Source organism: Durio zibethinus, chromosome 14, assembly GCF_047325235.1.
Source record: "Durio zibethinus cultivar Kanyao isolate XHJ-2024 chromosome 14, ASM4732523v1, whole genome shotgun sequence".
In the NCBI taxonomy this organism is placed as follows: domain Eukaryota; kingdom Viridiplantae; phylum Streptophyta; class Magnoliopsida; order Malvales; family Malvaceae; genus Durio; species Durio zibethinus.
Genome location: NC_143175.1, coordinates 8,529,914 through 8,554,038, shown reverse-complemented (window position 1 = coordinate 8,554,038; position 24,125 = coordinate 8,529,914). Strand labels below are relative to the sequence as shown.

General features: G+C 30.3%; 3 protein-coding genes across 4 annotated transcripts; 1 reads left to right on the top strand and 2 right to left on the bottom strand.

Annotated features, from left to right (window-relative positions):
- The first annotated feature begins 1,524 nt into the window (after positions 1-1,524).
- LOC111295621 (calmodulin-binding protein 25-like) lies at positions 1,525-2,612 on the top strand. The gene has a single exon (XM_022889170.2). The coding sequence runs from the start codon at positions 1,727-1,729 to the stop codon at positions 2,399-2,401; it is 675 nt and encodes a 224-aa protein (XP_022744905.1). The 5' UTR covers positions 1,525-1,726; the 3' UTR covers positions 2,402-2,612.
- Positions 2,613-2,994: 382 nt separating this feature from the next.
- Positions 2,995-5,739, bottom strand: LOC111295620 (elongation factor 1-alpha-like). The gene is made up of 3 exons (XM_022889169.2): positions 5,664-5,739; positions 4,361-4,842; positions 2,995-4,254 (listed from the first exon to the last, which is right to left on the bottom strand). The coding sequence occupies exons 2-3, from the start codon at positions 4,820-4,822 to the stop codon at positions 3,367-3,369; spliced, it is 1,350 nt and encodes a 449-aa protein (XP_022744904.1). The 5' UTR covers positions 4,823-4,842; positions 5,664-5,739; the 3' UTR covers positions 2,995-3,366.
- Positions 5,740-14,213: 8,474 nt separating this feature from the next.
- Positions 14,214-20,893, bottom strand: LOC111295136 (Peroxisomal membrane 22 kDa (Mpv17/PMP22) family protein). 2 transcript variants are annotated; one of them, XM_089743423.1, is made up of 7 exons: positions 20,389-20,893; positions 18,047-18,134; positions 15,676-15,770; positions 15,212-15,284; positions 15,029-15,136; positions 14,856-14,942; positions 14,214-14,438 (listed from the first exon to the last, which is right to left on the bottom strand). In XM_089743423.1, exons 1-7 carry the CDS (start codon positions 20,745-20,747, stop codon positions 14,358-14,360), a joined length of 891 nt encoding a protein of 296 aa, XP_089599549.1. In that variant the 5' UTR covers positions 20,748-20,893; the 3' UTR covers positions 14,214-14,357. The 2 variants fall into 2 exon arrangements, with proteins under 2 accessions (XP_089599549.1, XP_022744249.2); XM_022888514.2 differs by having other exon boundaries at positions 15,029-15,121.
- Positions 20,894-24,125: the final 3,232 nt, after the last annotated feature.

The window sequence follows — 24,125 nt, the reverse complement described above, 5'->3', positions numbered from 1 at the left end:
AATAAAATATATTATAATTATGATTAAAAATAAAATATTATAATTACGATTAAAAAAATTTTTAATAAAAAATTTATGTTAATTTAATTTTTTAAAATTAATATTTAAATTTAGTTAAAAATACAACAAATTTAATCATATTATATCAATAAAATGATAAGATTCAAACGATTACTTAGACCCTTTTACTATTCTTTTCCTTATAAGATATATAAAAAAAAGTTTAAAAAATGTCAAAAAGGGGTCAGTTAAATAACTCATCCACCGGCGAAATGAAAACCTTAAAAGCTCCACAGCTGATCCCACCTTTTCCTTTTCTTTACTAAAGTTTCTTTCTCTTGCTTTCATTTCTCTCATTTCTTTAACATACGCTTTTCTACCTTCCTGCACCCATGAACCAATTCTTACGGATTCTTATTAACCCAATCGTTGGTTACCTTTAATTATGGCACGTCTTTATGTGATTGATTGATAATCATTTTATTGTCTTTATTTGATGATGTTAAACAGTTAGTAATATTTGAATTTGAATTTTTAAATTTTTAAATGAAATCAATTTAATTTGAGTTAATCTTTAATGAGTTTGAATATTTTAAATTTATTTTTAATTTAAATTAAAATTATTTTAAATTGTGCGGTTCACATGGTAGATTTTTTTTAATCAAATTGTTTGAGTCCAATTTTTATTTTAAAAAATTGAATGAATTTTTTAAATTCAGATAATTTTGTATGCTTAACTTTGCAACTTTGATTATGAAATGGTGATACGAAGGAAACTGAGAATTCTAGAAAACAGAAATGTTAAAAAGTACCGATAAGAAAATGTGAGATAATAATAATAATATTTTTTTCCAAAAATAATGGGAATTAAAACGTAATAAGTACCTTAAAAAGAGTAACGAGTTACCTTGCACGATGCAACCAAAATATAATGAGTTTTTCGCATATAAAAAAAGAAAAAAAAAAAAAAAGAGTGACTGTTGCCCAAAATATGCCATCCTGGCCAAATAAAGGAGAAAATTTTGAACAAGAAGGAAGATTAAAAAAAAAAAGAAAAGGGAAGAAAGGAAGTAGTGATGGACAAACAAACAGGGAATGTGTTAAAAAAAAAAAGACAAAAAAGGTGTTGTTAATAGAAAAGAAAAATATAATATAATAATAAGGGAGTTTACTGGCTCCCATTTTGTCGTGCTTGACGCTTCAACTTCAAGAGGAAGGTTCGACAGCTGATAAGGAAAGAAAGAAAATAAAAAACGAAAAACCAAATAATAATAATAATAATAATGGGAGGACGCCGAAATATGCGGCTTTGGCGGTCAAATATGTAGCTCAAAGCCACTACACTAGTCGCTACAACACAAATGTTTTATAAACCATGGTTAGACAGACTTAACTTAGCTTCGCTCAATTTTCGTTCGAGAAACCTGACGCGTGTCCCCTGTAACCACGACGCGGTCCCCCCCCCCCCCCCCCCCATCAAGCACCGCCTTATTTAAACTTCTTTGTGAATCTCCCCTTACCCTCCCCTTTCCCTCTCTGCTTTCTGTTTCCCCATGTGGAATCACTCTCTTTTTTGGTTTTAGCGAAAATGGATGAAAATTCTACAGCCATACCAATCATAACAACTGGATGATTCTTTTCTTGTGAAGTTTTCTTTTGCATTTTTAGGTCCGCAAAAAGAAAAAAAAAATTTTTTGTTGGAAAACAGAGAGAGTACCAATACCTGATGGCATCACTGGAAAACCTGGCAAACATCGAACCGTGGACGTTTCGTCCCAGCTTTGCTGATTCCTTGATCTCCGAAGCCTTTGCTCGCGATACCGAAACTCTGACCAGAGCGCTCCAGAAGTCCATCTCTAATTCCTTTTCCAACTCCGATTCCCTGTCCCCGCTCCTGAGCCTCATCAACCCTAACACCTCATCTACGGCTACGCCCAGTGCGTCAAACGTTTTAGGCTCTGACCCTGAAACCGCACAAAAACGTCAGCGGACCGCCAACCCCCCTCCCACTGGGAAAGTCTCCAAACGCAAGTCTCGCTCCTCCAAACGCTCTCAAACCACCTTTATAACAGCGGATCCGGCCAATTTCAGGCACATGGTGCAACAGGTGACCGGAGTCAGATTTGGTAATGCACAGATGTCTCTGAATCCGATCTTGAAGCCAGAACCGCAGAGACCCGGAAGCCGGTTGTCCTGTGATGCTGGGCCTGGATACCTACCTACCCTGGACACCTCGGCGTTCCTATTGGATCATCAGCAGCCATCTTCGGGAGCAGTTGTTGGGTCCAGCTTTCTTCCGTTTCAGTCTTCTGTGGTGGCTGAGGTTGTAGCTTCAACTGGGGCTACCGTTGACTCTGACACTTTTCCCAGCTTTCCCACTCTAGAATCCTGGAAAGTCTAGTTTTTCTTTTGTCTTTTTGTTTTTTTAATTATCAGTTGTATCCTTTTTTGCCAGTACTTTTGTTAGTTCGGGATATGGGTGGAGCTGTTAATAGTTTGGGGCCTTGGCTAGTAAAATTTTTATTTTCTTTTTTTTTTTTACTCTAATTTTGTGTCCATGATGTTCTTGATAATATGGGTTTATGAATGGGGCTAATTTATTTTGGTAGCAATGATGTGTTCATAAATCATACAGCAAAGTTCAAATATCTTGGGGGATGATGTAAAAAAAAATACTATAACTAGGCCGTTTAACTTAATTTGCAAGATAATCTTTGCAGTAACTGTTTGGTTAGGAATTCTAGGCATACAACTAGCAATGGTAGAAAAGATCTCCGTGAATTACAAGTACCATATCTGGCCATTATCAGTGACAATATTTAAAAGCATATGCAAACTGCAGGCTTGCTAAAACCACTTTTCTCCTTCATACGACACTAGTGCGGTTAACAGTTACCTTAGCAATCTTGGCAACTTGCTTCAAACAAAGAAGGAAATCATGCAGGTTATGATACTCAAAAACAAATTAATTACCGTAAAAATAACATAGCAAAATAATAGGGTAACAAACCAGTTTAGATTATATAAAATGTTGACAAAACATTCCGGGAGAGGAGCCCAGGAAGAGACCTAAAACTCCTGAGCTGGTTATAATAGGAAAACAAACATAAAAACAATTTAAAGTTTAACTCATAGGACACTGCAAACAAGACACTACAGAATACAGACTCAGAAAATAAAACCTCACCACCGCCGATCAAGAACCCAATTCTGTGAACAATATCCTCGAGAATAAGGTAATGACTTGAAACTATAATCATCAAAACATGCAACTAAACTTCCAATGATTGACCTACTAACAAGAACCAGACTTTTGTTGAAGTAACCATGATATATTTCCGCTGAATCAGCCAAAACCAGCTCGGTTCACTTACCACCCTTCTTGGCAGCAGACTTGGTCACCTTGGCTCCAGTTGGGTCCTTCTTATCCACACTCTTGATGACACCAACAGCAACAGTCTGCCTCATGTCCCTCACGGCAAAACGTCCAAGTGGAGGGTATTGAGAGAAGGTTTCCACAACCATGGGCTTGGTGGGAATCATTTTAACAAAACCAGCATCACCGTTCTTCAAAAACTTGGGCTCCTTCTCAAGCTCCTTACCAGAACGCCTGTCAATCTTGGTCAAGAGCTCTGCAAACTTGACAGCAATGTGGGAAGTGTGGCAATCAAGGACAGGAGCATAACCATTTCCAATCTGACCTGGGTGGTTCATGATGATGACTTGGGAAGTGAAGTTGGCTGCTTCCTTGGCAGGATCATCCTTGGAGTTTGAGGCAACAAATCCTCGCTTGATATCCTTGACAGCAACATTCTTAACATTGAAGCCAACATTGTCACCAGGAAGAGCCTCCTGAAGAGCCTCATGGTGCATCTCAACAGACTTAACTTCAGTGGTCAATCCAGAGGGACCAAAGGTAACAACCATACCAGGCTTGAGGATACCAGTTTCAACACGACCCACTGGAACAGTTCCAATACCTCCAATCTTGTAGACATCCTGAAGTGGGAGACGGAGTGGCTTGTCAGATGGTCTCTTAGGCTCATTGATCTGGTCAAGTGCCTCCAAGAGGGTTGGACCCTTGTACCAGTCGAGGTTGGTGGACCTCTCAATCATGTTGTCACCCTCAAAACCAGAGATGGGGACGAATGGAATCTTATCAGGGTTGTAACCAACCTTCTTCAAGTAGGAAGAAACTTCCTTCACAATTTCATCATACCTTGCCTTTGAGTATTTGGGTGTTGTGGCATCCATCTGAAAAGAAATTAATAGAATAATTAGCAAAAAACAATAAAATAATAACTAGGCTGAATCTGAAAAGCTATTAAACTTCATAGGTAAAAAAAAGGCAAAACTCTACCTTGTTGCAGCAGCAAATCATTTGCTTCACACCAAGAGTGAAGGCAAGGAGAGCATGCTCACGGGTCTGTCCATCCTTTGAAATACCCGCTTCAAAACCTCCAGTGGTGGAGTCAATGATAAGGACAGCACAGTCAGCCTGAGAGGTACCAGTAATCATGTTCTTGATAAAGTCACGATGTCCAGGGGCATCAATGACAGTGCAATAGTATTTAGTGGTCTCAAACTTCCACAAGGCAATATCAATGGTAATACCACGCTCACGCTCAGCCTTCAACTTGTCAAGCACCCAAGCATACTTGAATGACCTCTTATTCATCTCGGCAGCCTCCTTTTCAAACCTCTCAATCACACGTTTGTCAATACCTCCAAGCTTGTAGATTAAGTGACCAGTGGTGGTTGACTTTCCAGAGTCGACATGGCCAATAACCACAATGTTAATGTGAACCTTCTCCTTACCCATGATGCACTATTACCTTGGAGCTGCACCAACATATATATAAATAATATAAAAAAGGTTAAACCAGAATCCTATACTTAAACAATCAGAGAACTGAGCAGCCAGAAAAACAATAAGCATGTTAAACTAAGTGCCAATGTACCCCCAACCCCCAAAATAAACATGCAGTATTAAGTTGCATTTTATTCATTTTCCCATTTTCAATGAATTATGATATCCACTTTTGCAATTTAGTAACGTTTTATGATACATAGAAGCTAAAAATGAAACCTAAATTAAACACTAATTTCATCCAATTAAATCAAACCTACCAAACAGATACACTAATTTTACTCTAGAATTTAAAACAAAGACAGAAAATTTGAATCAGACAGACTAATTAAATGTTTTAATCACATCAAAATCCCAAAACAAATGTCACTCAATATATTAACAAAATAACACAAATGCAGCCGTTTTATTTTATATAATAATATTTGTAATTCATTCATATTAAAAAAAATAGCCAGAACAAAAAAAGAAACAATACTTCTTAAAAAAACAACAATTTCTCATAAAAAAATAAATCAGATCTTGGAAATATTATCATTATTAAAATAAAAGTAGAAACAAAATAACAACATAGCAGAATCAAATCAAAAACAAATTACAGCAAAATAAAAACAATCTCATAAAAAAAATCAGCAAACGGATCTTCGAACTTATAATAAATATGAAAATAAGATCTTAAAACAGCAAACAAAGCCAGCGAATCAAAATCAGGAAAAATAAATAAATATGAATAAATAAATCGCCTAAAAGGAACGGAAAACGAAATTAAAAATTGAGAATATGAAAATCGAACCTTCGAAAAAGAGAGAGATTTGAAGCTAAAACCCTAGCGGCTAACAAAAGAGAGAGATAATAAGAGAGCGAGTGATAGGGTTTCCGAGGGACCCTCATGCTCACTTTTATAGTCAGATTTTTGCCCATTTTATGTTTTCTAAAATACCCCTTATAATTTGTTTTGACAGATAGGTTCTTCGGTTAATTTATTTCTTAATTAAGGGGTAGAGGTGTAAATGAGATATCTATCATCGCAAACTATTTGAGTTTAACTTAGATAATGTTTAAATGCGATTCTGTCATGGCTGAACTGAATTCAAGTTCAAACAATTTCATTTACCGAGTCAGTAGGTTCAAATATTTTAATATCTAATTTGAAAATTTTAGGTTGATTAATTGAGATTTTATGTTTTAATATATATATATATATATTAATTTTAAGCTTATGAAATGCAAGTGTTTGTAATAATGTATAAAAAATTTTAATTATAATATGATTAATAAATTTTATAAGAACTATAATTTTAATGTAAAATAACAAAGAAAAAAATAAAATTGAAGATCAATTTGTAATTAGACATGCTTATTGACCAGCTTATATGTCGGAATTTAAAAATTTGTTTAAAATTTTAAAAGACTTAAATATGAATATTAAGTCCATTAAAAATGCTCGAATAAATAAATGAGGTCTGATAAAACAATAAGATCAAGCTTTAGTTTAAAGTTCAGACTCTTGGCTCGATTCAAAAATTAAAAAAATATTTTTATTATAATAAAATAAGGTCAATTTACTTTATTTTTTATAATAGATAAAATTTATTTATTTTATTACTTATAATAGAATCAAACCCAATTTTTTTATGCAAAACATTAAAATAATGATATTGCATTCAGTGAAATTAAATTGGATTCATACTCAAGTGATTCATAAATTCATTTAAAATTAATTAAATTAATAATTTATAAAAAATAAAAAAAATTATTTTTTTCAATTTTAAATATTAATGCTTTAGGCGGGCTCAAACTTTATTATTATATATTGAAACGAGTTTGAATAGAAAATAAGATCTAAAAAATCGGGTTGCATTAGGATTGGATTTGTTTAAAATATTAAAATATCATGTTAAACTCGATCCGACCTATGACCAACTTTATTTGTAACTATAATAAAAATTTAAAGAAACATACTTTTGAATCATATCTAATTCAATAACAATATATAGGCTTAAAGGTTCAAAAAACCCTTAAATAAAAATTGAATAATCAATTAAGCTCTTAATTTTTTATTGTAATCAATAAAACTCTTATACTTTTATTTTGGATTAAACAAATCTTAAATTGGACGAAAACTGTTTTATACTGTTAAGTTGAATTACACATGGTATTTACGTGACACATAACGTGAAAATTTGATTCTACCATTTAAGCTTATACTTACTTTCTTTTTCTTATTCTTCTTTTCATCTCCAAGCACCATTACCCCCTATTTCTTCAGCTGAATTGGACCTCTCCCTTATTCCTTTTAATTCTCTCTTTCTTCTTTCTTCCTCATTTCTTTTTCTACCCTCTTTTTTTTTCTTCCTTTTCTTCTTCTTTCCCAGTTGAATTAGGCCTTTTTCTTCAATTCTTTTTTTTTTTTTTTTGGCTTCCATTTTTTCCCCAAATCGATCCTCTCTCCCCCCTCTTTCAAAACCCAAAAATCAATCCCTATAAAGCCCACTCTAAACACTTTTCATTTCATTTTTTTATTTAACTAACTTTTTTTTTACTTCAATTTCCCTCGAGGACGTGGCTTATTTTTTAATTTTTTTTCTTTAATAGATGTTGGAAGTTTACGAAGGTTTCGATCAGTGTGGGTGTTTAGGTGGTGGTGGTAATGGTGTGGAAATGAGGTTTCAAGTTGCTAGTGGGGTGGATTTTTTGGTTTCGACTGCCTCTTTCTATAGGTTTTTAGATGTGCTTTTTGAGTGATTTCTTTGGTTTTCAAAATGGTGATGGTAAATGGTAATTTTGGATATTTTATTTGGATGGTAAGGAGTGGTGCAGGATGTTTTCAGATTAAGTTTCAGTCTAATTTTCTGTGGTGGCGAAAGTGGTTCTTAAAGGTGGTGAATGGGCTATTCCGTTATGGGTTTTGTAGTGGTGTGGTGTTAAACGTAATGGCTATGAACTAGAGGGTCGTTGGCAGAGGTAGTGAGAGTCTCAGGTTTAAGGTTACTTTTTCGTGATTATGGGTGTTGGCAACGTAAGCTTGAAAATTTTTTTACTTTTTCATTCAATTTATAAGTTGCCTCTTCTCTTAGTTATGAATGGTGCTCTCATGTGAATAGTCTTAAGATATACACGTTTTGTGCCGCGTATTTATTAAATTTTACTTGTAATTCAACATAATGACATAAACAATTTCTATTCGATTTAGGACTTATTTGATTGAAAATAAAAGTATAAAAAGCTTTATTGATTGTAATAAAAAATTAAGTATTAATTAATTATTTAATTTTTGTTTAAAGGTTTTTTGAACCCTTAAGCCTAATATATAAACAAATTTTAATAATGTCTTTGATTTCAAACAATTAGAATTTTGTTTCTCTTAAAATCAATCTTGTGTACAAATTTTTTTTTAATTTTTTTATGAAAGATTATTCTATAAAATGCTGTAATTGATTTTTTTAGTGTTTGTTATATTAGGTTGAAGGAGATATCATTCCACCGGTTAACTTTCAAAGGTGCAAACGAATAAATGTAGGTGCAAATGATGTAATTGATTTTATTCAATTAATTTAAATAAACAAATAGGCTTTAAGTAAAAGTTTCGTTTAAAATTTAGTAAATATAACTTTTTAAAACATATATAATAATTAAAATTTTGCATTAATAATATATCAAATACTAACTTTTTAACTAATTTATAAATATTTCTTTGAATAATTTGCAACTCAAATTTAAGATAAAACTTGATAAATATAAAGTAAAATAAGTTTAAAAAACATCAATTTGTTTAAGGCATCTCATGTAAAGTAAACGGCATAATAAACATTAATTTATTATAAATGGAAAAAACTACTATTAGTTTATGCAAATTGTTTTGATTAAAAAAATACTAAATAAAAAAACCATAGAAACAAAATTAAGTGCATTGACGGCAGATGAAGTGTTTTAAGATTTGGTGTTTAAATCTTGCAAGAATTTTCCTAATAAAAACCTTAAATTGTATGCCCAAAACATATAAAACAAATATGAATTATTATTAAGGCTAGTAACAATTGAAATTTTTAAATTTTGATTTAAATTTTATTTTGGTCTTTAATTGTTTAAAAAATTTTAATTGAATTTGCGAATACCTAAAGTTCTGATATTTAGATTATTCTATTTATGAAATTGTTTAAATTAACAGTAAATACCAATTGACGTCATGTGATGATGTTAGTTAACATTTCATGTGGTAGAAAAGGGACAAAATATAATTTTTTAAAAGTTTAAATATCAATGAAGAAAATATCTTAAAATTATATATATATTATAAAATATTAAATTTAAAATTATATTTTTATATTTTTGTTGTAATATAATTTTTTTAGTTAGATTTTTAGTTTTAATAGAAAATAGATTTTAAAAATTAAAATTAAGTTAAAAACTTCAAATACTTTTTTCAAACAATTCATTATTATTTTAAAACAGAAAAATTATTTTTGTTAAAAATATTATTTTATGCATAAATCATAACAAAAAAATATTATTTTTATCCCAAAAAATGTATTTTTTAGATATTAAATATCTTTTATTTTTCATTTTTCAAATATATTTTATAAAAAAGAAAAAATAAAATATTTTAAATTATATATTTTATTTTGTATGAATATAATTTTTTAACAAAAAAATAGATTCAAAATAGATTTTTTGGATAGAAAATAAATATTTGAATAGATTAATAAATCTATTTTTTAAAATTGATATGAAAATTTTTATATAAGCTTTTAAAATGATATAGAGTTTTCGTTTAATTTTTTAGGCTGATGTAGAAATTTTTACTTAATTTTTTAAAGTGATATGAAATTTAAAAAAATTATTTTGAAAATTTTAACTTAATTTTAATTTTCTAAAAATCTATTTTCTATTAAAAATATTATTTTATTGATAAATCAATCATACTAAAAAATGAAAATATTTTAAATTATAATATTTTATAAAATATATTTGAAATATATAACAATCAATTTTTTGCTTTAATTATTTTCCTTTTTTTCTTTTTTGTAAAACATATTTTATAAAATATATATCAAAAAGGAAAATAAAAGATACTTAATATTTTAAAAATAGATTTATATAGAAAATAATTTTTTATTATGATTTATGAGTAAAGAATATTTTTAGTAGAAAATGTTGTTTATTTTTAAAATGATATTGAAATTTTTAAGAAAGGAATTTGAAAAATCTAACTTAATTTTAATTTTTGAAAATCTATTTTCTATTAAAAACAAAAAAACTAACTAATAAATTATAGTACAATAAAATTATCAAAATATAATTTTAAAATTAATATTTTATAAAATATATATGAAATATATAAAATTTGAGATATTTCATCATTGATCTTAAACTTTGAGAAAATTTTGTTTTGTCCCCTTTTTTGCCATGTGAGATACTGACTGATTTCATCACATGGCGTTGGTTAATATTCATCATCAATTTAAATGGTTTCATAAACGGAAAGACTAAAATAAGATGCTTTTAAATAATTGAGAATCTAGTTAGAACTTGGATTAAAGTTTAAAAATTAAGAATGCTATTCACTCTTATTATTATTATTATTATTGGAATGATCAAACTTTGGAAAATGAACTACATTTGTTGAATTTAAATGTTATATGAAAACCTTAAAAATCAAAATCTATCAAGAAACACATAATTGGCAAATTGCTTCTTAATAATAATTAAACAAAATATGGTTTATTTTTATTAATTGGAAGCAAAAATTAGGAAAATTAGATGGAATATTTTTTGGTAGCAAATTAGTATGCATATCCCTGTTATTCCTTATCACAAAGAAAAGCAAGCTCCTTTTTTTCTTTCTCTTTCTTTAGTCCTTATGAATGAGATTTCTCAGTTATACATTTGGTTGGATGCAGGCCAATTGATTTTCTCACAGTAAATTAGGAATTAAATACATAAGAATTAAAAATGATATAGATTGCATCAATTCTTAGTGCGGAGTAAATTGATTTTGTTAAAGAAATTAATAGGAATTAGGAATTAAATTATAGTTGATTTTACATAATAATCTTTTATTTTCTTTAAATTACATAATAATAGCAAACCAAAATTATAGATATGATTAGCTGCATAATTTGTTTATTTATGTTTTATTTTCTTTTTGAGTTGCCTTTCTCTTATGAAAGAAAAATAAATTTCTGAGTTATTTTTATAAAGATTTACATCTAACTTGTAAGTCGTTGTCCGTTTTAATCCAAAAATCTCATAATTTTATTACATAAAAAATATTTTATAAGTATGAGTTTAAATCTCTACATCTATATATCATATCATAGCTTCACATTCTTTTAATGTAAAATTGGAAACATCATAATCTCCTCTATTAAATCTTGACGTTTCCATCAAGTCCAACATCAAATAATAACAAATATCACACTAAATGTTGAGATTTTAGAGACGATTTTCTATATATAGCACTTAATTCTCATTTACTAGGATTCTAAAAGTGACTTTCATAGTGTAATACTTAGTTCTCGAACTTTCATAATTTTATTACATAAAAAATATTTTATAAGTATGAATTTAAATCTCTACATCTATATATCATATCATAGCTTCACATTCTTTTAATGTGAAATTGGAAACATCATAATCTCCTCTATTAAATCTTGACGTTTCCATCAAGTCCAACATCAAATAATAACAAATATCACACTAAATGTTGAGATTTTAGAGACGATTTTCTATATATAGCACTTAATTCTCATTTACTAGGATTCTAGAAGTGACTTTCATAGTGTAATACTTAGTTCTCGAACTTTCTACTAATAATCAATCTGATACTATTTATGAAAATATTTATCCAACAAATTTTATCTTATAAAAAATGTATTACAAATATGTATTTAAATTTTTACATATATATCATATCATATATTTACATATCATTCTTTCAGTGAGTTTAGTTTGCAAAAACTCTTATTCATCTTTTTGAAATTGTGAGTTCTAAGGGAAATGAAACTTTCTAGTGATGTGGTAAAAAATTGGACAGAATCTTTAAGGATATGATTTAAAATTGTAAAAGTTATACCTTATGCTTGAAATGTATTCGTAAGATTGAAGATTTTGTGGCATTTATTCCTTGACAAGGAAAGGTAAGGGAAAAGATTTAATTTACCTTAGGAATAAGGATAAAATATCTATAAATTTTATTGTTTGATCTCTCTTTTTATATTGAAGTTTTGATCTTGGGTTTAAGTGCATTAATTATTTGTTGTTTCATTAAATCTTCATCAAAGGTTATATTGTTTGAAAGAAAGTTTAAAAATTTCCTATAAACCATGTCACCGTCCTTTCAGTTTAATCTAATATTTTGAGCTAACAGATCCAATTTATATGAGATTTATTCAACTATATGGTAATTCATTGGTTGGTTGGCTTATTTATTTAATTAATTAATTTCTTAATATAATATTTAAATGTGGTTGTAATTTCCTATATAATTCAAATGGAAGTTCAGTGCTAACAAATCAAGAGTTGAATCCAATATATGAAATATTTTAAGATAATTCGATATTTCTATCATATTGTCTGAAAATATTATTTTTTAAAAAATTTAACTATTAAAATTTATTGTGTTATTAAACATACAGTTACACATTTTCTATTAACTTAAAATTTGACATGTACACAATTTATATAAATAAAGTATGAAATCTAATGATTCTATTAATTAAATATAAATCATATAAAAACTATAAAATAGTGTAAAATGCAATTAATTTACATTTTACAAAAATGTGGATGAATTTCTCAATAGATAAAACCATTTATCAAATTGATATTATGCATTCTCGCCAAAAAAATTAAAATTCCATATTAGGCTTAATAAAACAGAGGAATTACAAAAAGAGAGGGTCTATTATAAATTTTTATTAATGTTATTATAGGAAGAAATTATTAACTTGGAAGGAAATGATAGGCTTTTAATTTATAAAAAGGAAATGAATTTTACTGTATTGACCCAAAGGAAGAGAAAATTTTTTCTCACATGTTCCTTTCCCTTTCTCTTTTTCATTCCTTACATAATAAAATTCCAAGAAACGGAAGGAAATCAAGGAACAATATTTAAGTGATCTTTCTCTTTTCCCGCTTATTTCACTTAATCTCTCTCTTTTTTTTTCTTTTTTTTTGCAATTTGAGTAGGATTTATCAAAATTTTTGTTCTTTTGTTTAAAGATTCAAAGGTCTATTTTTTTTGGATTCTAGGTATCAAATTATTTTGTGAAATTTATTTAGAATTTTGATTATTTCAAATTTGAAACGAATTTCATGCACTCTTTCATATTCACATATTTGAGTTTCGAGATTATTCTTTTTCTCATATGATTTCATTTAGGATAATACTATAATTTTTGAATTAGAATAATGCTTTTGGATTATTCTAATTCTCGCATACTATTTTATATAAATTGAGATATTACATTGTACAATTTTTTTAATTTTAATTTTATTTTCAATTCTGTTGTATTATTATTAAGTGTAGGGTTAATTGAGAAAGTATATCACTTATAATTATAGTAGTGCAATTAACTAATTAAAATTTAATATTATATGAGATTCATAAAAAATTTTTGTGAGACTCATATTTTAGTAGACTCTTACATAATTTTTTATTATAATCGATTAATTATTAAATTATAATGTAGATAATTTTAGATGAAATGCTCCCATTAATTTTAGACACTAATCCTAAAATTTAATTTCAAATAATGATGGATAGCTAAAATCTGGCCTTTGTTCTAAATTTAAGAGACGAAGATTAATTGCATGGGAAGTTACTATTGTCCATAAATGCATGCTTGTGAACCACTTTGCTACGGAGTCTAGTTGTTCATGCATTGGTAGCCATATTGCGAATATGATTTATTAAAATCTAGAATTTTAATAAATACATAAAAATAAAACAACAAATGTAGCACTTCCCTAACAATCTACTGTGGCATATATGTACATGTTACTAAAATTATATGTACATTGTACTTCTATTATATATAGATTTGTTAAACTTAAAAATATGATATTTGTGAATATGGATTTGAACCTTGATTTCCCCTTTTTAAAAAAAAAAAAAAAATTGAAACTTGACTTTAAGTATAAATTATCAATATGGGATTTTTATCAATTAATACAAAAAATAAAAGATGAATATTGCATTCGGTTAAAAAAAAAAGAGAAAAAAAATACATGAACACCAATTTTTTTCCCATTAATCATGCTTATTTCATGTTTCCAAAATATATACTTATACTTATTTCAGAATGCTTGTTATAGTTTTTACTAAAGAAAAAAATATTACCATTTGTTGGCAGAAATTGATTGGATAAATGAAATTGGTTAAACACCACAAAGATGGTCTATCTCAAAGTTCAATGGCCACAAACGAAATTAACTCATGAGCTACCATCACTTTCAGCTATAACTTGGAAACTTAAAGCAATACCTATTTTGTGATTATCTCTTTGTGTGCTTTATATGAGAGAATCACATTCCAAACTAAAGCAATGAAATTTGCAGCAAGGACCTGAAATTGAAACAACCATGCAGTTAGACCAAATAAAAGAAATTAAGAAGCCAGAAAAGACAGGTTAGTTACACATTAGCTATATGTCTGGCGTTTAGTTCTTACTAGAAAGCAAATCTAGCAGATAGGTCAAGGCACCTAATGCCCATAGACAGGCATCCAAAGTTTTGGCAGATTAACCATGTTAATTTTGAGTTATAGACATGTCAAACCATAAAATCTGTTAAAGAGGTCATGCGCATTATGTTGCGAGTTCAATAACCCAGTCAAGTTTCCCGCTAAGACAGTTCTGATAAAATGGCCAATCAACAAGTAAGCCTTTTCTTCCTCGCTTTGCAAATTTCAAATCATCCAGCCAGGGTTGAAAATGATAAATGACAATAGTATTCAATTATACTTGATTGAAAGTAGCAGCACCTGGAATTGCTGTGGGACAAACCGAAAGTTGAGAAATTGGAAAGGTATCCACAGCTGCCAATTTACAACAACAGCAGAAAACCACTCCTAAAGGGTAAAGCCATCACAAACCAACATCAGAGAATGCATAAATATTTTCAGGTAAGAGATGTGCCCGAGTGTATTAAGAGCACCTGTTGAAGTTTGGGTACAACTTGCGAAGGCCTTCCTTCTAGTGTTACCAACGTAGATAAGAAAACTCCAATAAAAGTCGGAGCAAAAAGAAACTGCAATATGTTTCCCTATTGTCGGTAGAAATACTTAAAGCAATGGAAGTAACAGAATGTTCTGAAGATGCAGTAAGAGAGACAGCTCACCTGATCCAGTAAAAGCCGCAAGAAAGCACCTGATGCTCCAGGCAATTTTACCAAGTTACTTAGAGATAAATACCTGCAAAGAACCAAGTGCCATGCATGAAAGAGGAAAAATAATCTCACAGGCAGAATCAAGTCATTTTAAATTACAATAATCATGATTCCATCATGAACTGTCCAGAAACATAATAAACACAGACCAACTTTGCAAATGATGGCCCAAAATGAAATCCCAATGACACAAGTTATTCATATTAGTAAAATTCTTCTGCAATACCTTTGATAGAAAGTCGAATGATTTGTTGGGCATGCATAAACAAACAATATAATTATGAAACTATAAGCCCCACTAATAAAACAACAAAGCGCTAGAGATACACTAGCAAATTAAGTAGACATGAGAACAAAATAACTGTAATCATATAACCAAATTTTAAACACATATAACATTGATAATGAAGTATTACCAGAAGTGCAATGTAGGGCCCACTAATACCAAACCCAACAAAGTAAACAGAAATGTCCTTTTCACGTCTAGAGATGGCACTCGATCAATTGCAAGCTGAAGCCAAAATTTTAATGCTAAGTCAAGTCAGGCCTAAATTGCATTAATAATAAAAGATATAGTAATCTATGAGTTAAATTAAGATTTATATCTCAAAAATAGCAAATTACAATTGCCTTAAAAATAAAAGATACAATAAAACAAGAAAAACCCAAATTAACAAACTTGACTTGAAACAAAACCCTTTAAAACAAGGAAAACCCAAAATAAGATCCTAGACTCAAAATATTTAATTTTCATCAAATCAGAAAATTATGAAAATAATGAAAATAACCTTAACACCTGAAACTCTAGGAAACAAAAACCAAAATGACCAACATAAATCTAGGACTCAAAAGAAACAAGCCTACTGAAGCTCCCAACACAGCTTCCAATAATTGGATATCCAAATTAAGGCTCAGGCATTAGAACCAGGCCTATGAGTTACGACATTTCCTAAACACCTTTGGGCGCTGCTCCCAGCATGCCCCATCATCCTTATTTCCTTACTCCTCTCCACCTTTAAAGCCCAGCATACTTCCATCTTATTGTGCATCATCCTTGCAAGTTTGCCATCGAGACAACACCACTGCTCAGGACTATCATCTTCCTTTCTGTTTTATCTTCTCTTTTTTTTCTTCTTGTTCTATCACATTGATTTCTTGCTTTTCTCTCTCTCTACAATCTTCCCAAGATACTTACCTTTCCTCTCTCAACCACAAGTAATTGTCATGCCATGAAGGCATTTTGTGGGTTTTTTTGATGTGTCAAACACAAATTGCAAAATGTGTACAACATTGTTGTGACTCTTGATAACATAGATACACCTCAATGTCTAACAAAGTCCAAGCAACATAGCGAAAGGGCTCCCTGATTGCTTGGCAATAAAGAGATGAAGCATAAAAAATAAGTTAGTACAGGCATCATATGCTTCATAAATGGATGCAAGATTTAAAAACAAAAAGCCAGATCTTAACCTGCCAGCTAGAATGCTTAAGGTCAAATACGTCCACAATAGCAGTGAATATGCTAGAATTTCAAGCCAATTGTTATGTTCTTAACGTTTAAAAAGAAACAAAACAGGAGAGAAATCGTTTTAAGTGGTTGCAGCCAACGATATTCAATGGGAGCTGAAACAAGAAAATGAGATGAAGAAAACAAAGGAGATAGAAAGCCCAACCCTAGTGCAAATCAAGAAGAATTTATACAGCCAACATAAACTATCCTTGTGACATTATCATTCCAGAAGAATTCAATGACCCAAACAATATATCATGACATCCTTGCTGCCATCAATTGAGACAAGGAAGCACTCTCAACTGCTACATCTTCCTTCAAAGCTGAGAATAGAAGCGTTAACTCAAGAAGTACTACTACTTGTTCATTTCAAAACTTGAGGTTAAGTTTTTTCCAATAAGGAGAGTATGATGCTAACAACAAAATTTAAAGAAAAGTCAAGAATAGTTGCCTTTGTTTGACGTTCGACTAATTTAGGACAGTATTGAGCTGTTATAGATATTATTCTCATGTTTTTCTGCTTCTTTAGGAAATCTGAAACATCGTTGCTTTATTCACATTGAAATGTTAAGGGTGATCTGTTGAATTTCAAAGTATGCTAGAAATTACAAATTTTGAGTTTGTCTAGCTATTAAAATTTCTTACTTCACCATGCTCTTTATTTTTTATCTTTTTTTCATGCTCTTTATTGTCACTTCAGCAGTTGTTTTTGCAGAAATTCGTTTATAGATTCTTATATTGAAGTTCAGTAACACTAGTTAAATAAGCATGCAACTTCTTTCACTAGGTGGGTGTTTGGCCTGGCTTTTAAGGGGCTTCTGTAACAAAAAAGCCTAAGCAAGGCATTTGGAACCATTAAAATAACTTGGGCAGGAGGTTCAAAACTACTTTTAGACCATGAAAATTGAAGCCACTATTTTTAGCTTCTTTTAAAAGAGCTTTTGCGGGTAGAAGTTCAAGATTTCAATAAAAACCTTTTTCTTCTTGCTTTAGCCTTAAAAAATTCCTAAAATTACAAAAGCATCAAACCAAATAATCTTCATCCATTCATTTTTATTCTAGTTTTTCTTTTTCTTCATTAACACTGCTTGTCAATAATATGTTTATTACATAAATAACAGCTCTTACAATAGAAAAATAGAGAAGCAATCATTTTGTTGGATTAACTCGAAAACGAAAATAAAATTTAGAGAAATTAGGAGAGCAGATGGAAAACCAGAAAAAGGAGAAAATTAGACATAGTGCATTGTCATTCTAGATGTCACTTAGAAATTTACCTGGCAAATCAAATCGCCAATAAAAGTCAAAAGTGCAGATGTCACAGCTTTTGTCAACACAGGGTGTTTCTCTAGAAGAGCCAAATACCTGTAAAATAACTTCAGAAAATCAAATATTTGGGGGGGAAGGTGCATCACATAACTGAAAAATAACAAAATATAGACTTTGGCAACTTCAAGTAGAACTTTCGCATACTAGTCCCGCAAAAGGAACTTTTTTTTTTCTTTTTGGAACATGAGATGTCCTCCAATAAGGATCCATAACACCATAACAAGCACACTGCTCAACTGGCATTCACAAGAAGTCAATGTTTAAGAAACCAAAGCAACTGCTTCATAAATGATAAAATATTAGAAACATTTCTACTATTTTTGTGCTCATGGTAGTTTGAAGCAATCAGCCTAAGCCTCCCAATGAACTTAAATATGAAGCTTAAACGTTTCTTGTGCTCTTGTTTATTCAATTTTATGGAACATTTTTAACAACTCAAATCTGACAGAGAATGTAAAATCTAATTGCTAAGTGTACTACACCTTATACGTAGGGCACTAGAGCCTATTCTCTGTGTGTATAACCCAATGATGATTTTCAACAATAAAAATTAGCACTATCATTCCAAAAATGTCCATAGAAAAATAGCAATTCTAAGAAAATGATTTCAAAAATATAAGAAAGTTTAATAATGTAATTTACTAATTTAATAAATCCTTTATCTTTTTAACTAACATTTTCCCCACAATCATCTATCCCATAATATCTCATTATAAAACTATTCTCAACCCTATAAACAAAAAATTACCATATTTTTTGTTTGTCAAACAAGTATATTTATCAAACAAATTTTTGATAGCCCATCAATAGGCAAAGTAGATAACTATCATCCTAGGGGAGCCAATGATCCATGTGGTTGTTGCCTAGAGGTAGCAAAATCTTTCCCGACTGAAACGAGCACATGCACAAAGCCTTTTTTTCAGCCAAGCACAAAGCCTGAATGACCTACTCAACAATTGAAACATGAAGTGACACGAATTTTGTTGTCAGACTTGGTAGAGCTATTTTTTAATAATAAAAGCTAGAGTCTTGCAAAATTCTTTTATCGTGCAATTGAGTATTCTCCCTCTTTGTTCTTCTTCTTCTCTTCTCTCTACTTCTAAAATGGTACTGAATACATTCACAACATAGGAACAGCAACAATAACCTACTTCGTTCTAGTTCTGCAGCGAAGTTTACATACATTCGTCATTACAATCAAGCTAGCCAAGATGTACATTGTGTTTTTCATCTACCATCGACCTTTACCACTTTAGTATCACTGGCATAGCATAACATCCTGAGGTTGAAAATAAACAGAAGGCAATTGGACATCATAATAATAGAGAAAACCTCAAAACAAATCAAAGAATGTGGCTTTGCATCATTCATAGGCGATGAATGGGAAGGAGTTTTGTAAAAAGAAAGGCTTAATAAGGGCCTTTACTGGAGACGTGGCAAACTGGAATGTGGCCGTGTATTATCATGCCTAAAGACTTGTGAGAGGTGCCACAAACAGAGAACTCCGAGAAACTTCTCATTCCAGTTCTTCCTTCTTGTTCCTACGGCGGGTTCGGACAACTAAGATATTATCAGTGAGGGATAGGTAGCGTTCAAAGCTGGCAAAAGAGCCAACCACTACAAACACACCTGATGCACTTCTTAAGGAAATAGCTTCAGACTGCTAGGCGGAGACTCTAGTGGTCTAAAAACCACCAGGGACATAAAAAAGGGCACATGAAAAGAGGGTTACCCTTGCTCGCACTAGATTCTTGAAATGAAAGCTATTATACTGGGCTTCCCCTAGGTTTCTATTGGTAATGTAAGGGAACAATATATTTTTATGTTAAAAACTAGCTACCACTTTCTCATAGCATCCTACCTTACAGTACGTGAATTAGGCTAGGCCCTTGCTCGCAATGGGGAAGCATACACAGCGTGTTTTAAAATAACTCCCTCCCTTTCATACTTCTAAGCTAGGCAATCAACTATACCCACTATTGAGATTAGCTTTTGCACTTCAGCGATGAGAAATTCTGCGTTCTTTGATTCATTCCGTGGAGACTACTCCTTGAGCTGATTTACCATCACCTTCTCACTATACTTATGTACATGAAGCAACCTAATAATGAGCATTTTCATGACATTCACACAAAAGACTAATGTACCAAAACAACCTAATAGAGAGAATTTTATTGATGTCATTACAGTAGAGCTCCAAATAATAGTATCAACAAAATTGGAAGCAGTGAAAACTCGAAAATAGCAAAACGATATTTAAAATTAAAAAAGAAAGGCCTTAGTTCAATACCATGAAAGAAAGGACCAACCACTTCTTCCACCATTGCCATCAGCGCCTTCACCTTTGCCACCTGAATTCCCATCACCGGAGCCTCCAAGCCCACCAATCCCCCTAGACCCACCATTCGAAACTGCTGAAACCCGGAAATAATCAAAACCCAACTGCCCACCTCCCGTTTTGCGAGCACCCCATTCCTTAAACACAGCTCCATGACTAGAACTCAAAAAATATGAATGGGAACAGCCCTTAAAATCTCTTACGGGGAATATAGTTCGGTGGGCAGGAAGGCACAAGTTTTTGGAAGAAAAGCTCATGAAACGACACAAGTGGGGGAATCTGCGGGTAAGTGCCATGGAATTTGGGACCATTTTTGTCGCCGGCAATTCACAAACGACTTGAAAAACTTGAAAAATGGTTTATGGTTTATGTTTATAGCTGTGGTGATTGGGTTACTTACAGTGTTAAGTGTTACCGAAGTTGCGGCAAGGACAGGCAGGCTGCCCTAAGTGGCGATAAATGGGGTTAGCCTGCTTGCTCATTTTTTAAAAAAATTAAACTAGTCGAGTTACTCACTTTGACCCCGAAGAAGTTTTATGTTTTTCACCTTGCACCCTGTGACTTTTTCTTTTTCTTTTCCCCTTCCCTTTGAAAATAAAATTGATTAATTTGCAATAATTTGATTTTATAGAATTGAATCTAGATAAAATCACCAACAAGTGGTTAGTCTTATTAGTGGACATTTATTGGGATCATTTCAAATACATAATTTGTAGTTATTCATTTTAAATTGTTAGACATAATAAATCTTATCTTAATTTAAAAAATTAAGTAATTTATTTATCTCTAAATTTTTTCGTAAAAAAAAAAAAAAAGAATCAAGATAAAATCAAATAGATATTAAAATCAAACAGACCCGATCTGAATTTTATCAATTGTAGTTATTTTTATTTATGATAATTAAAATTGATTGTACATTTCTTGTTGAATATCTCTCATTAAACTCTTAATTGAAAAAAAAAAAGAAATGAAAACATAAAAAGTTATGAATATTGATATAAAAGATTAATCTTAAAGATGAGAAGAAAAACAAAAAAAATTAAAGTGCGAAAGTAAAAATTAACTAAGGACGAAAATAAACAAATATTGATTATTCCAAAGTGATTCACCATTGGAATGAACCATAAAATTGCTCTGATGCCATAATAAAGAAAAAAATGATAAAAACTTTTATTGTAATGACTTGTATTTTACAATAAGGCTCAAACTTATTTATACAAAGGTAAAATATTACAAAATAAAAAAATACAATAAATAAAAATAATGATTAAATCAATTCTAAATCAATACCTACTATTCTCTAAAACAATATTAAATCAATATAAAATATTATTGGAATATTACTAGAATAATATCATTGACATAAATCTAAAATATTATCAGAATATTATTAAAATATCATTGACACTGTCTACTACCTATCATCCTTAATCGATACTCATGCGTCATTATTAGAAGCTTTTTATGGATATGTCCCTTCAATTCATGTCTCATGTTTCCCTAGTGATTCTTAAGTTTAGAATGTGAATACCAATTTTTAGGCTAGAAAATAGATATTGCAACTCTTGAAACACTATATACTTCTAGCATAACACAACATAAAGAGCCAAGTTGACATGAACAGATTATATAGGCAATTCTCCATTGGAGATTGGGTATATCTGAAGTTGTAGTTTTACAAACAAAACTCTTTGGCCGTCAAATAGTTGGGTTGGTAGCTTACAAGTTAAATTTTCAAGTTCATGTTTTTCATGTTTCATAGCTTAAAAAGCAATTGTGTAATCACAACAGCACTAGTTCTTAGTTGCCAGTTCTAGGGCATATGCTTGCTCTTGAGCTTTTAAATGTTTTGGATAGGAAATGGTGATAAAAAGGAATCAACCAGCTACATAGGTATTGGAAAAATCCATTCCCAAAAGATGTTACTTGACAGTTTTGTATGATTTATAGTTGAGGTTTCCTAATTTCAAGCCTTGAGGACAAGGTTCAACTATAGGGATAGGATTGATACAAGAAGAAGTTTGTTGGCCAATTTGTTAAAAGTTAGTAAATATGGTTAGAGTGAGTTAATTAATTTTGTAATTATATTACCTGTTATTGATGTTGTATATATTGCCAATGAAACTATTTTCGTAAGCTTATTAAAGTGAAAACATTATATTTAATTATGTAGTATGCATATGTATTGAAAAAATGATGCTTTGGAAGTATGAAATAAGCTTTGGAATGAATTTCAAGAAAAGGAGTCGAATGCTCCTAATTAGCAGTAGGCTGTCTTATGCCAAAATGAGTTCTATTTAAAAACATTAGGTAGTTGGATGCCCAACTTGATTTTACATTCTGTTAAAATTTATCTTTGTATAGTTGGATGCTTGAAAATGGTTTTTGTCTTATATTTAAAAATATAACTAAGATAGTCGAATGCCCATTTCGAGCATCGAATACCCTTTTTGAAAATTCAAAAAATATGTTCATTGGATATGGTATTTCATTTTGAGGTGATTTTTCATCCAAAATATGTCCACAGATAAAAGAGTGTTTCAAGCACTTGTTGAAGCTTATATATAGTCCCATTAACACTTATTTTACAACATTTTTACATCTTTTCAAAGAAAAAAAAATCAGAATTCCTTTCATTCACTCTAAGTTCTAGTTTTGGTTCAAATGAGTTTAAGAAAATTTTGGAGTGCTATTTTGTTCTTCTTTGCTCGGGCATTGTGTCCTAAGAACAACAATTCTAGAGACCATTTGCACCTTAGTAGGGAAACTATTATCCTTAAAGAAAGTTTCTTGAAAATGCTTTACCCAAGTTCTTTTTTCTTCTTCAACAAAGTTAACAGTAGTTATTACCCTCACACAAAACAATTTGAAAGATAATACAAAGAATGCATTAGTTTGCCAACATCATATATAACAATTGATACTTAAAAATCCATGTAACTAGCAATTGGCATGACAATGTGTTAAGTGCAATGTAAAGAGGGAAAAAAACAGATTGTGAAAACTAATAACATAATTCCTCTAATTTCCTTCATCTCTTATATCCCATTATAGTTCACTTTCTCTTCTTCTTGAATTTTCTCAAGAGTTGTTCTTCGTTTTTAGCTTTCTTGTGTAATGCTTCCTTTCTATTTTTCACTTTTATTGGATTCATTATTTAATTCCTTTTCTCTGCATCAAGTTTCCATTTCAGGATACTACACTTATTGCTTCAAAAGATGATTATCTGAAGTTATTAGTTGCTACTGAAGAAACTGAAATATCAAAAGCAAACAAGAGAATGATAACTATTCCTTCATAACAGACTTCACAGAAAGTGAATAAATCAGCATTAAGGGGGCATTTGCTTGGATTATGAGATTTTCCTTCGTAATGTTGTTATTGAATATTCAAATTTTCACGTTCGGTTTAGAAGTATTTGATTTATGAGGTAATTTTAGATTTTTAATAGTATCAAATTTTTATGGGTTTTAAGATTCTGAAAAAAAAAAAAAAAACTTTTGTTTCATTTTTTTACCTGAATAAAAAATTACTTTTTTTTATTTTACTCTTTTAAAAATCAATATATGATAATGAAATTTAATATATTTTTATAAATGTGGTATTAAAAATAAATAAAATATTACATTTATTGGAAGCTTTAACATAGTATTCGATTTTTTTTTTTAATACAACATTGCTAATGAACC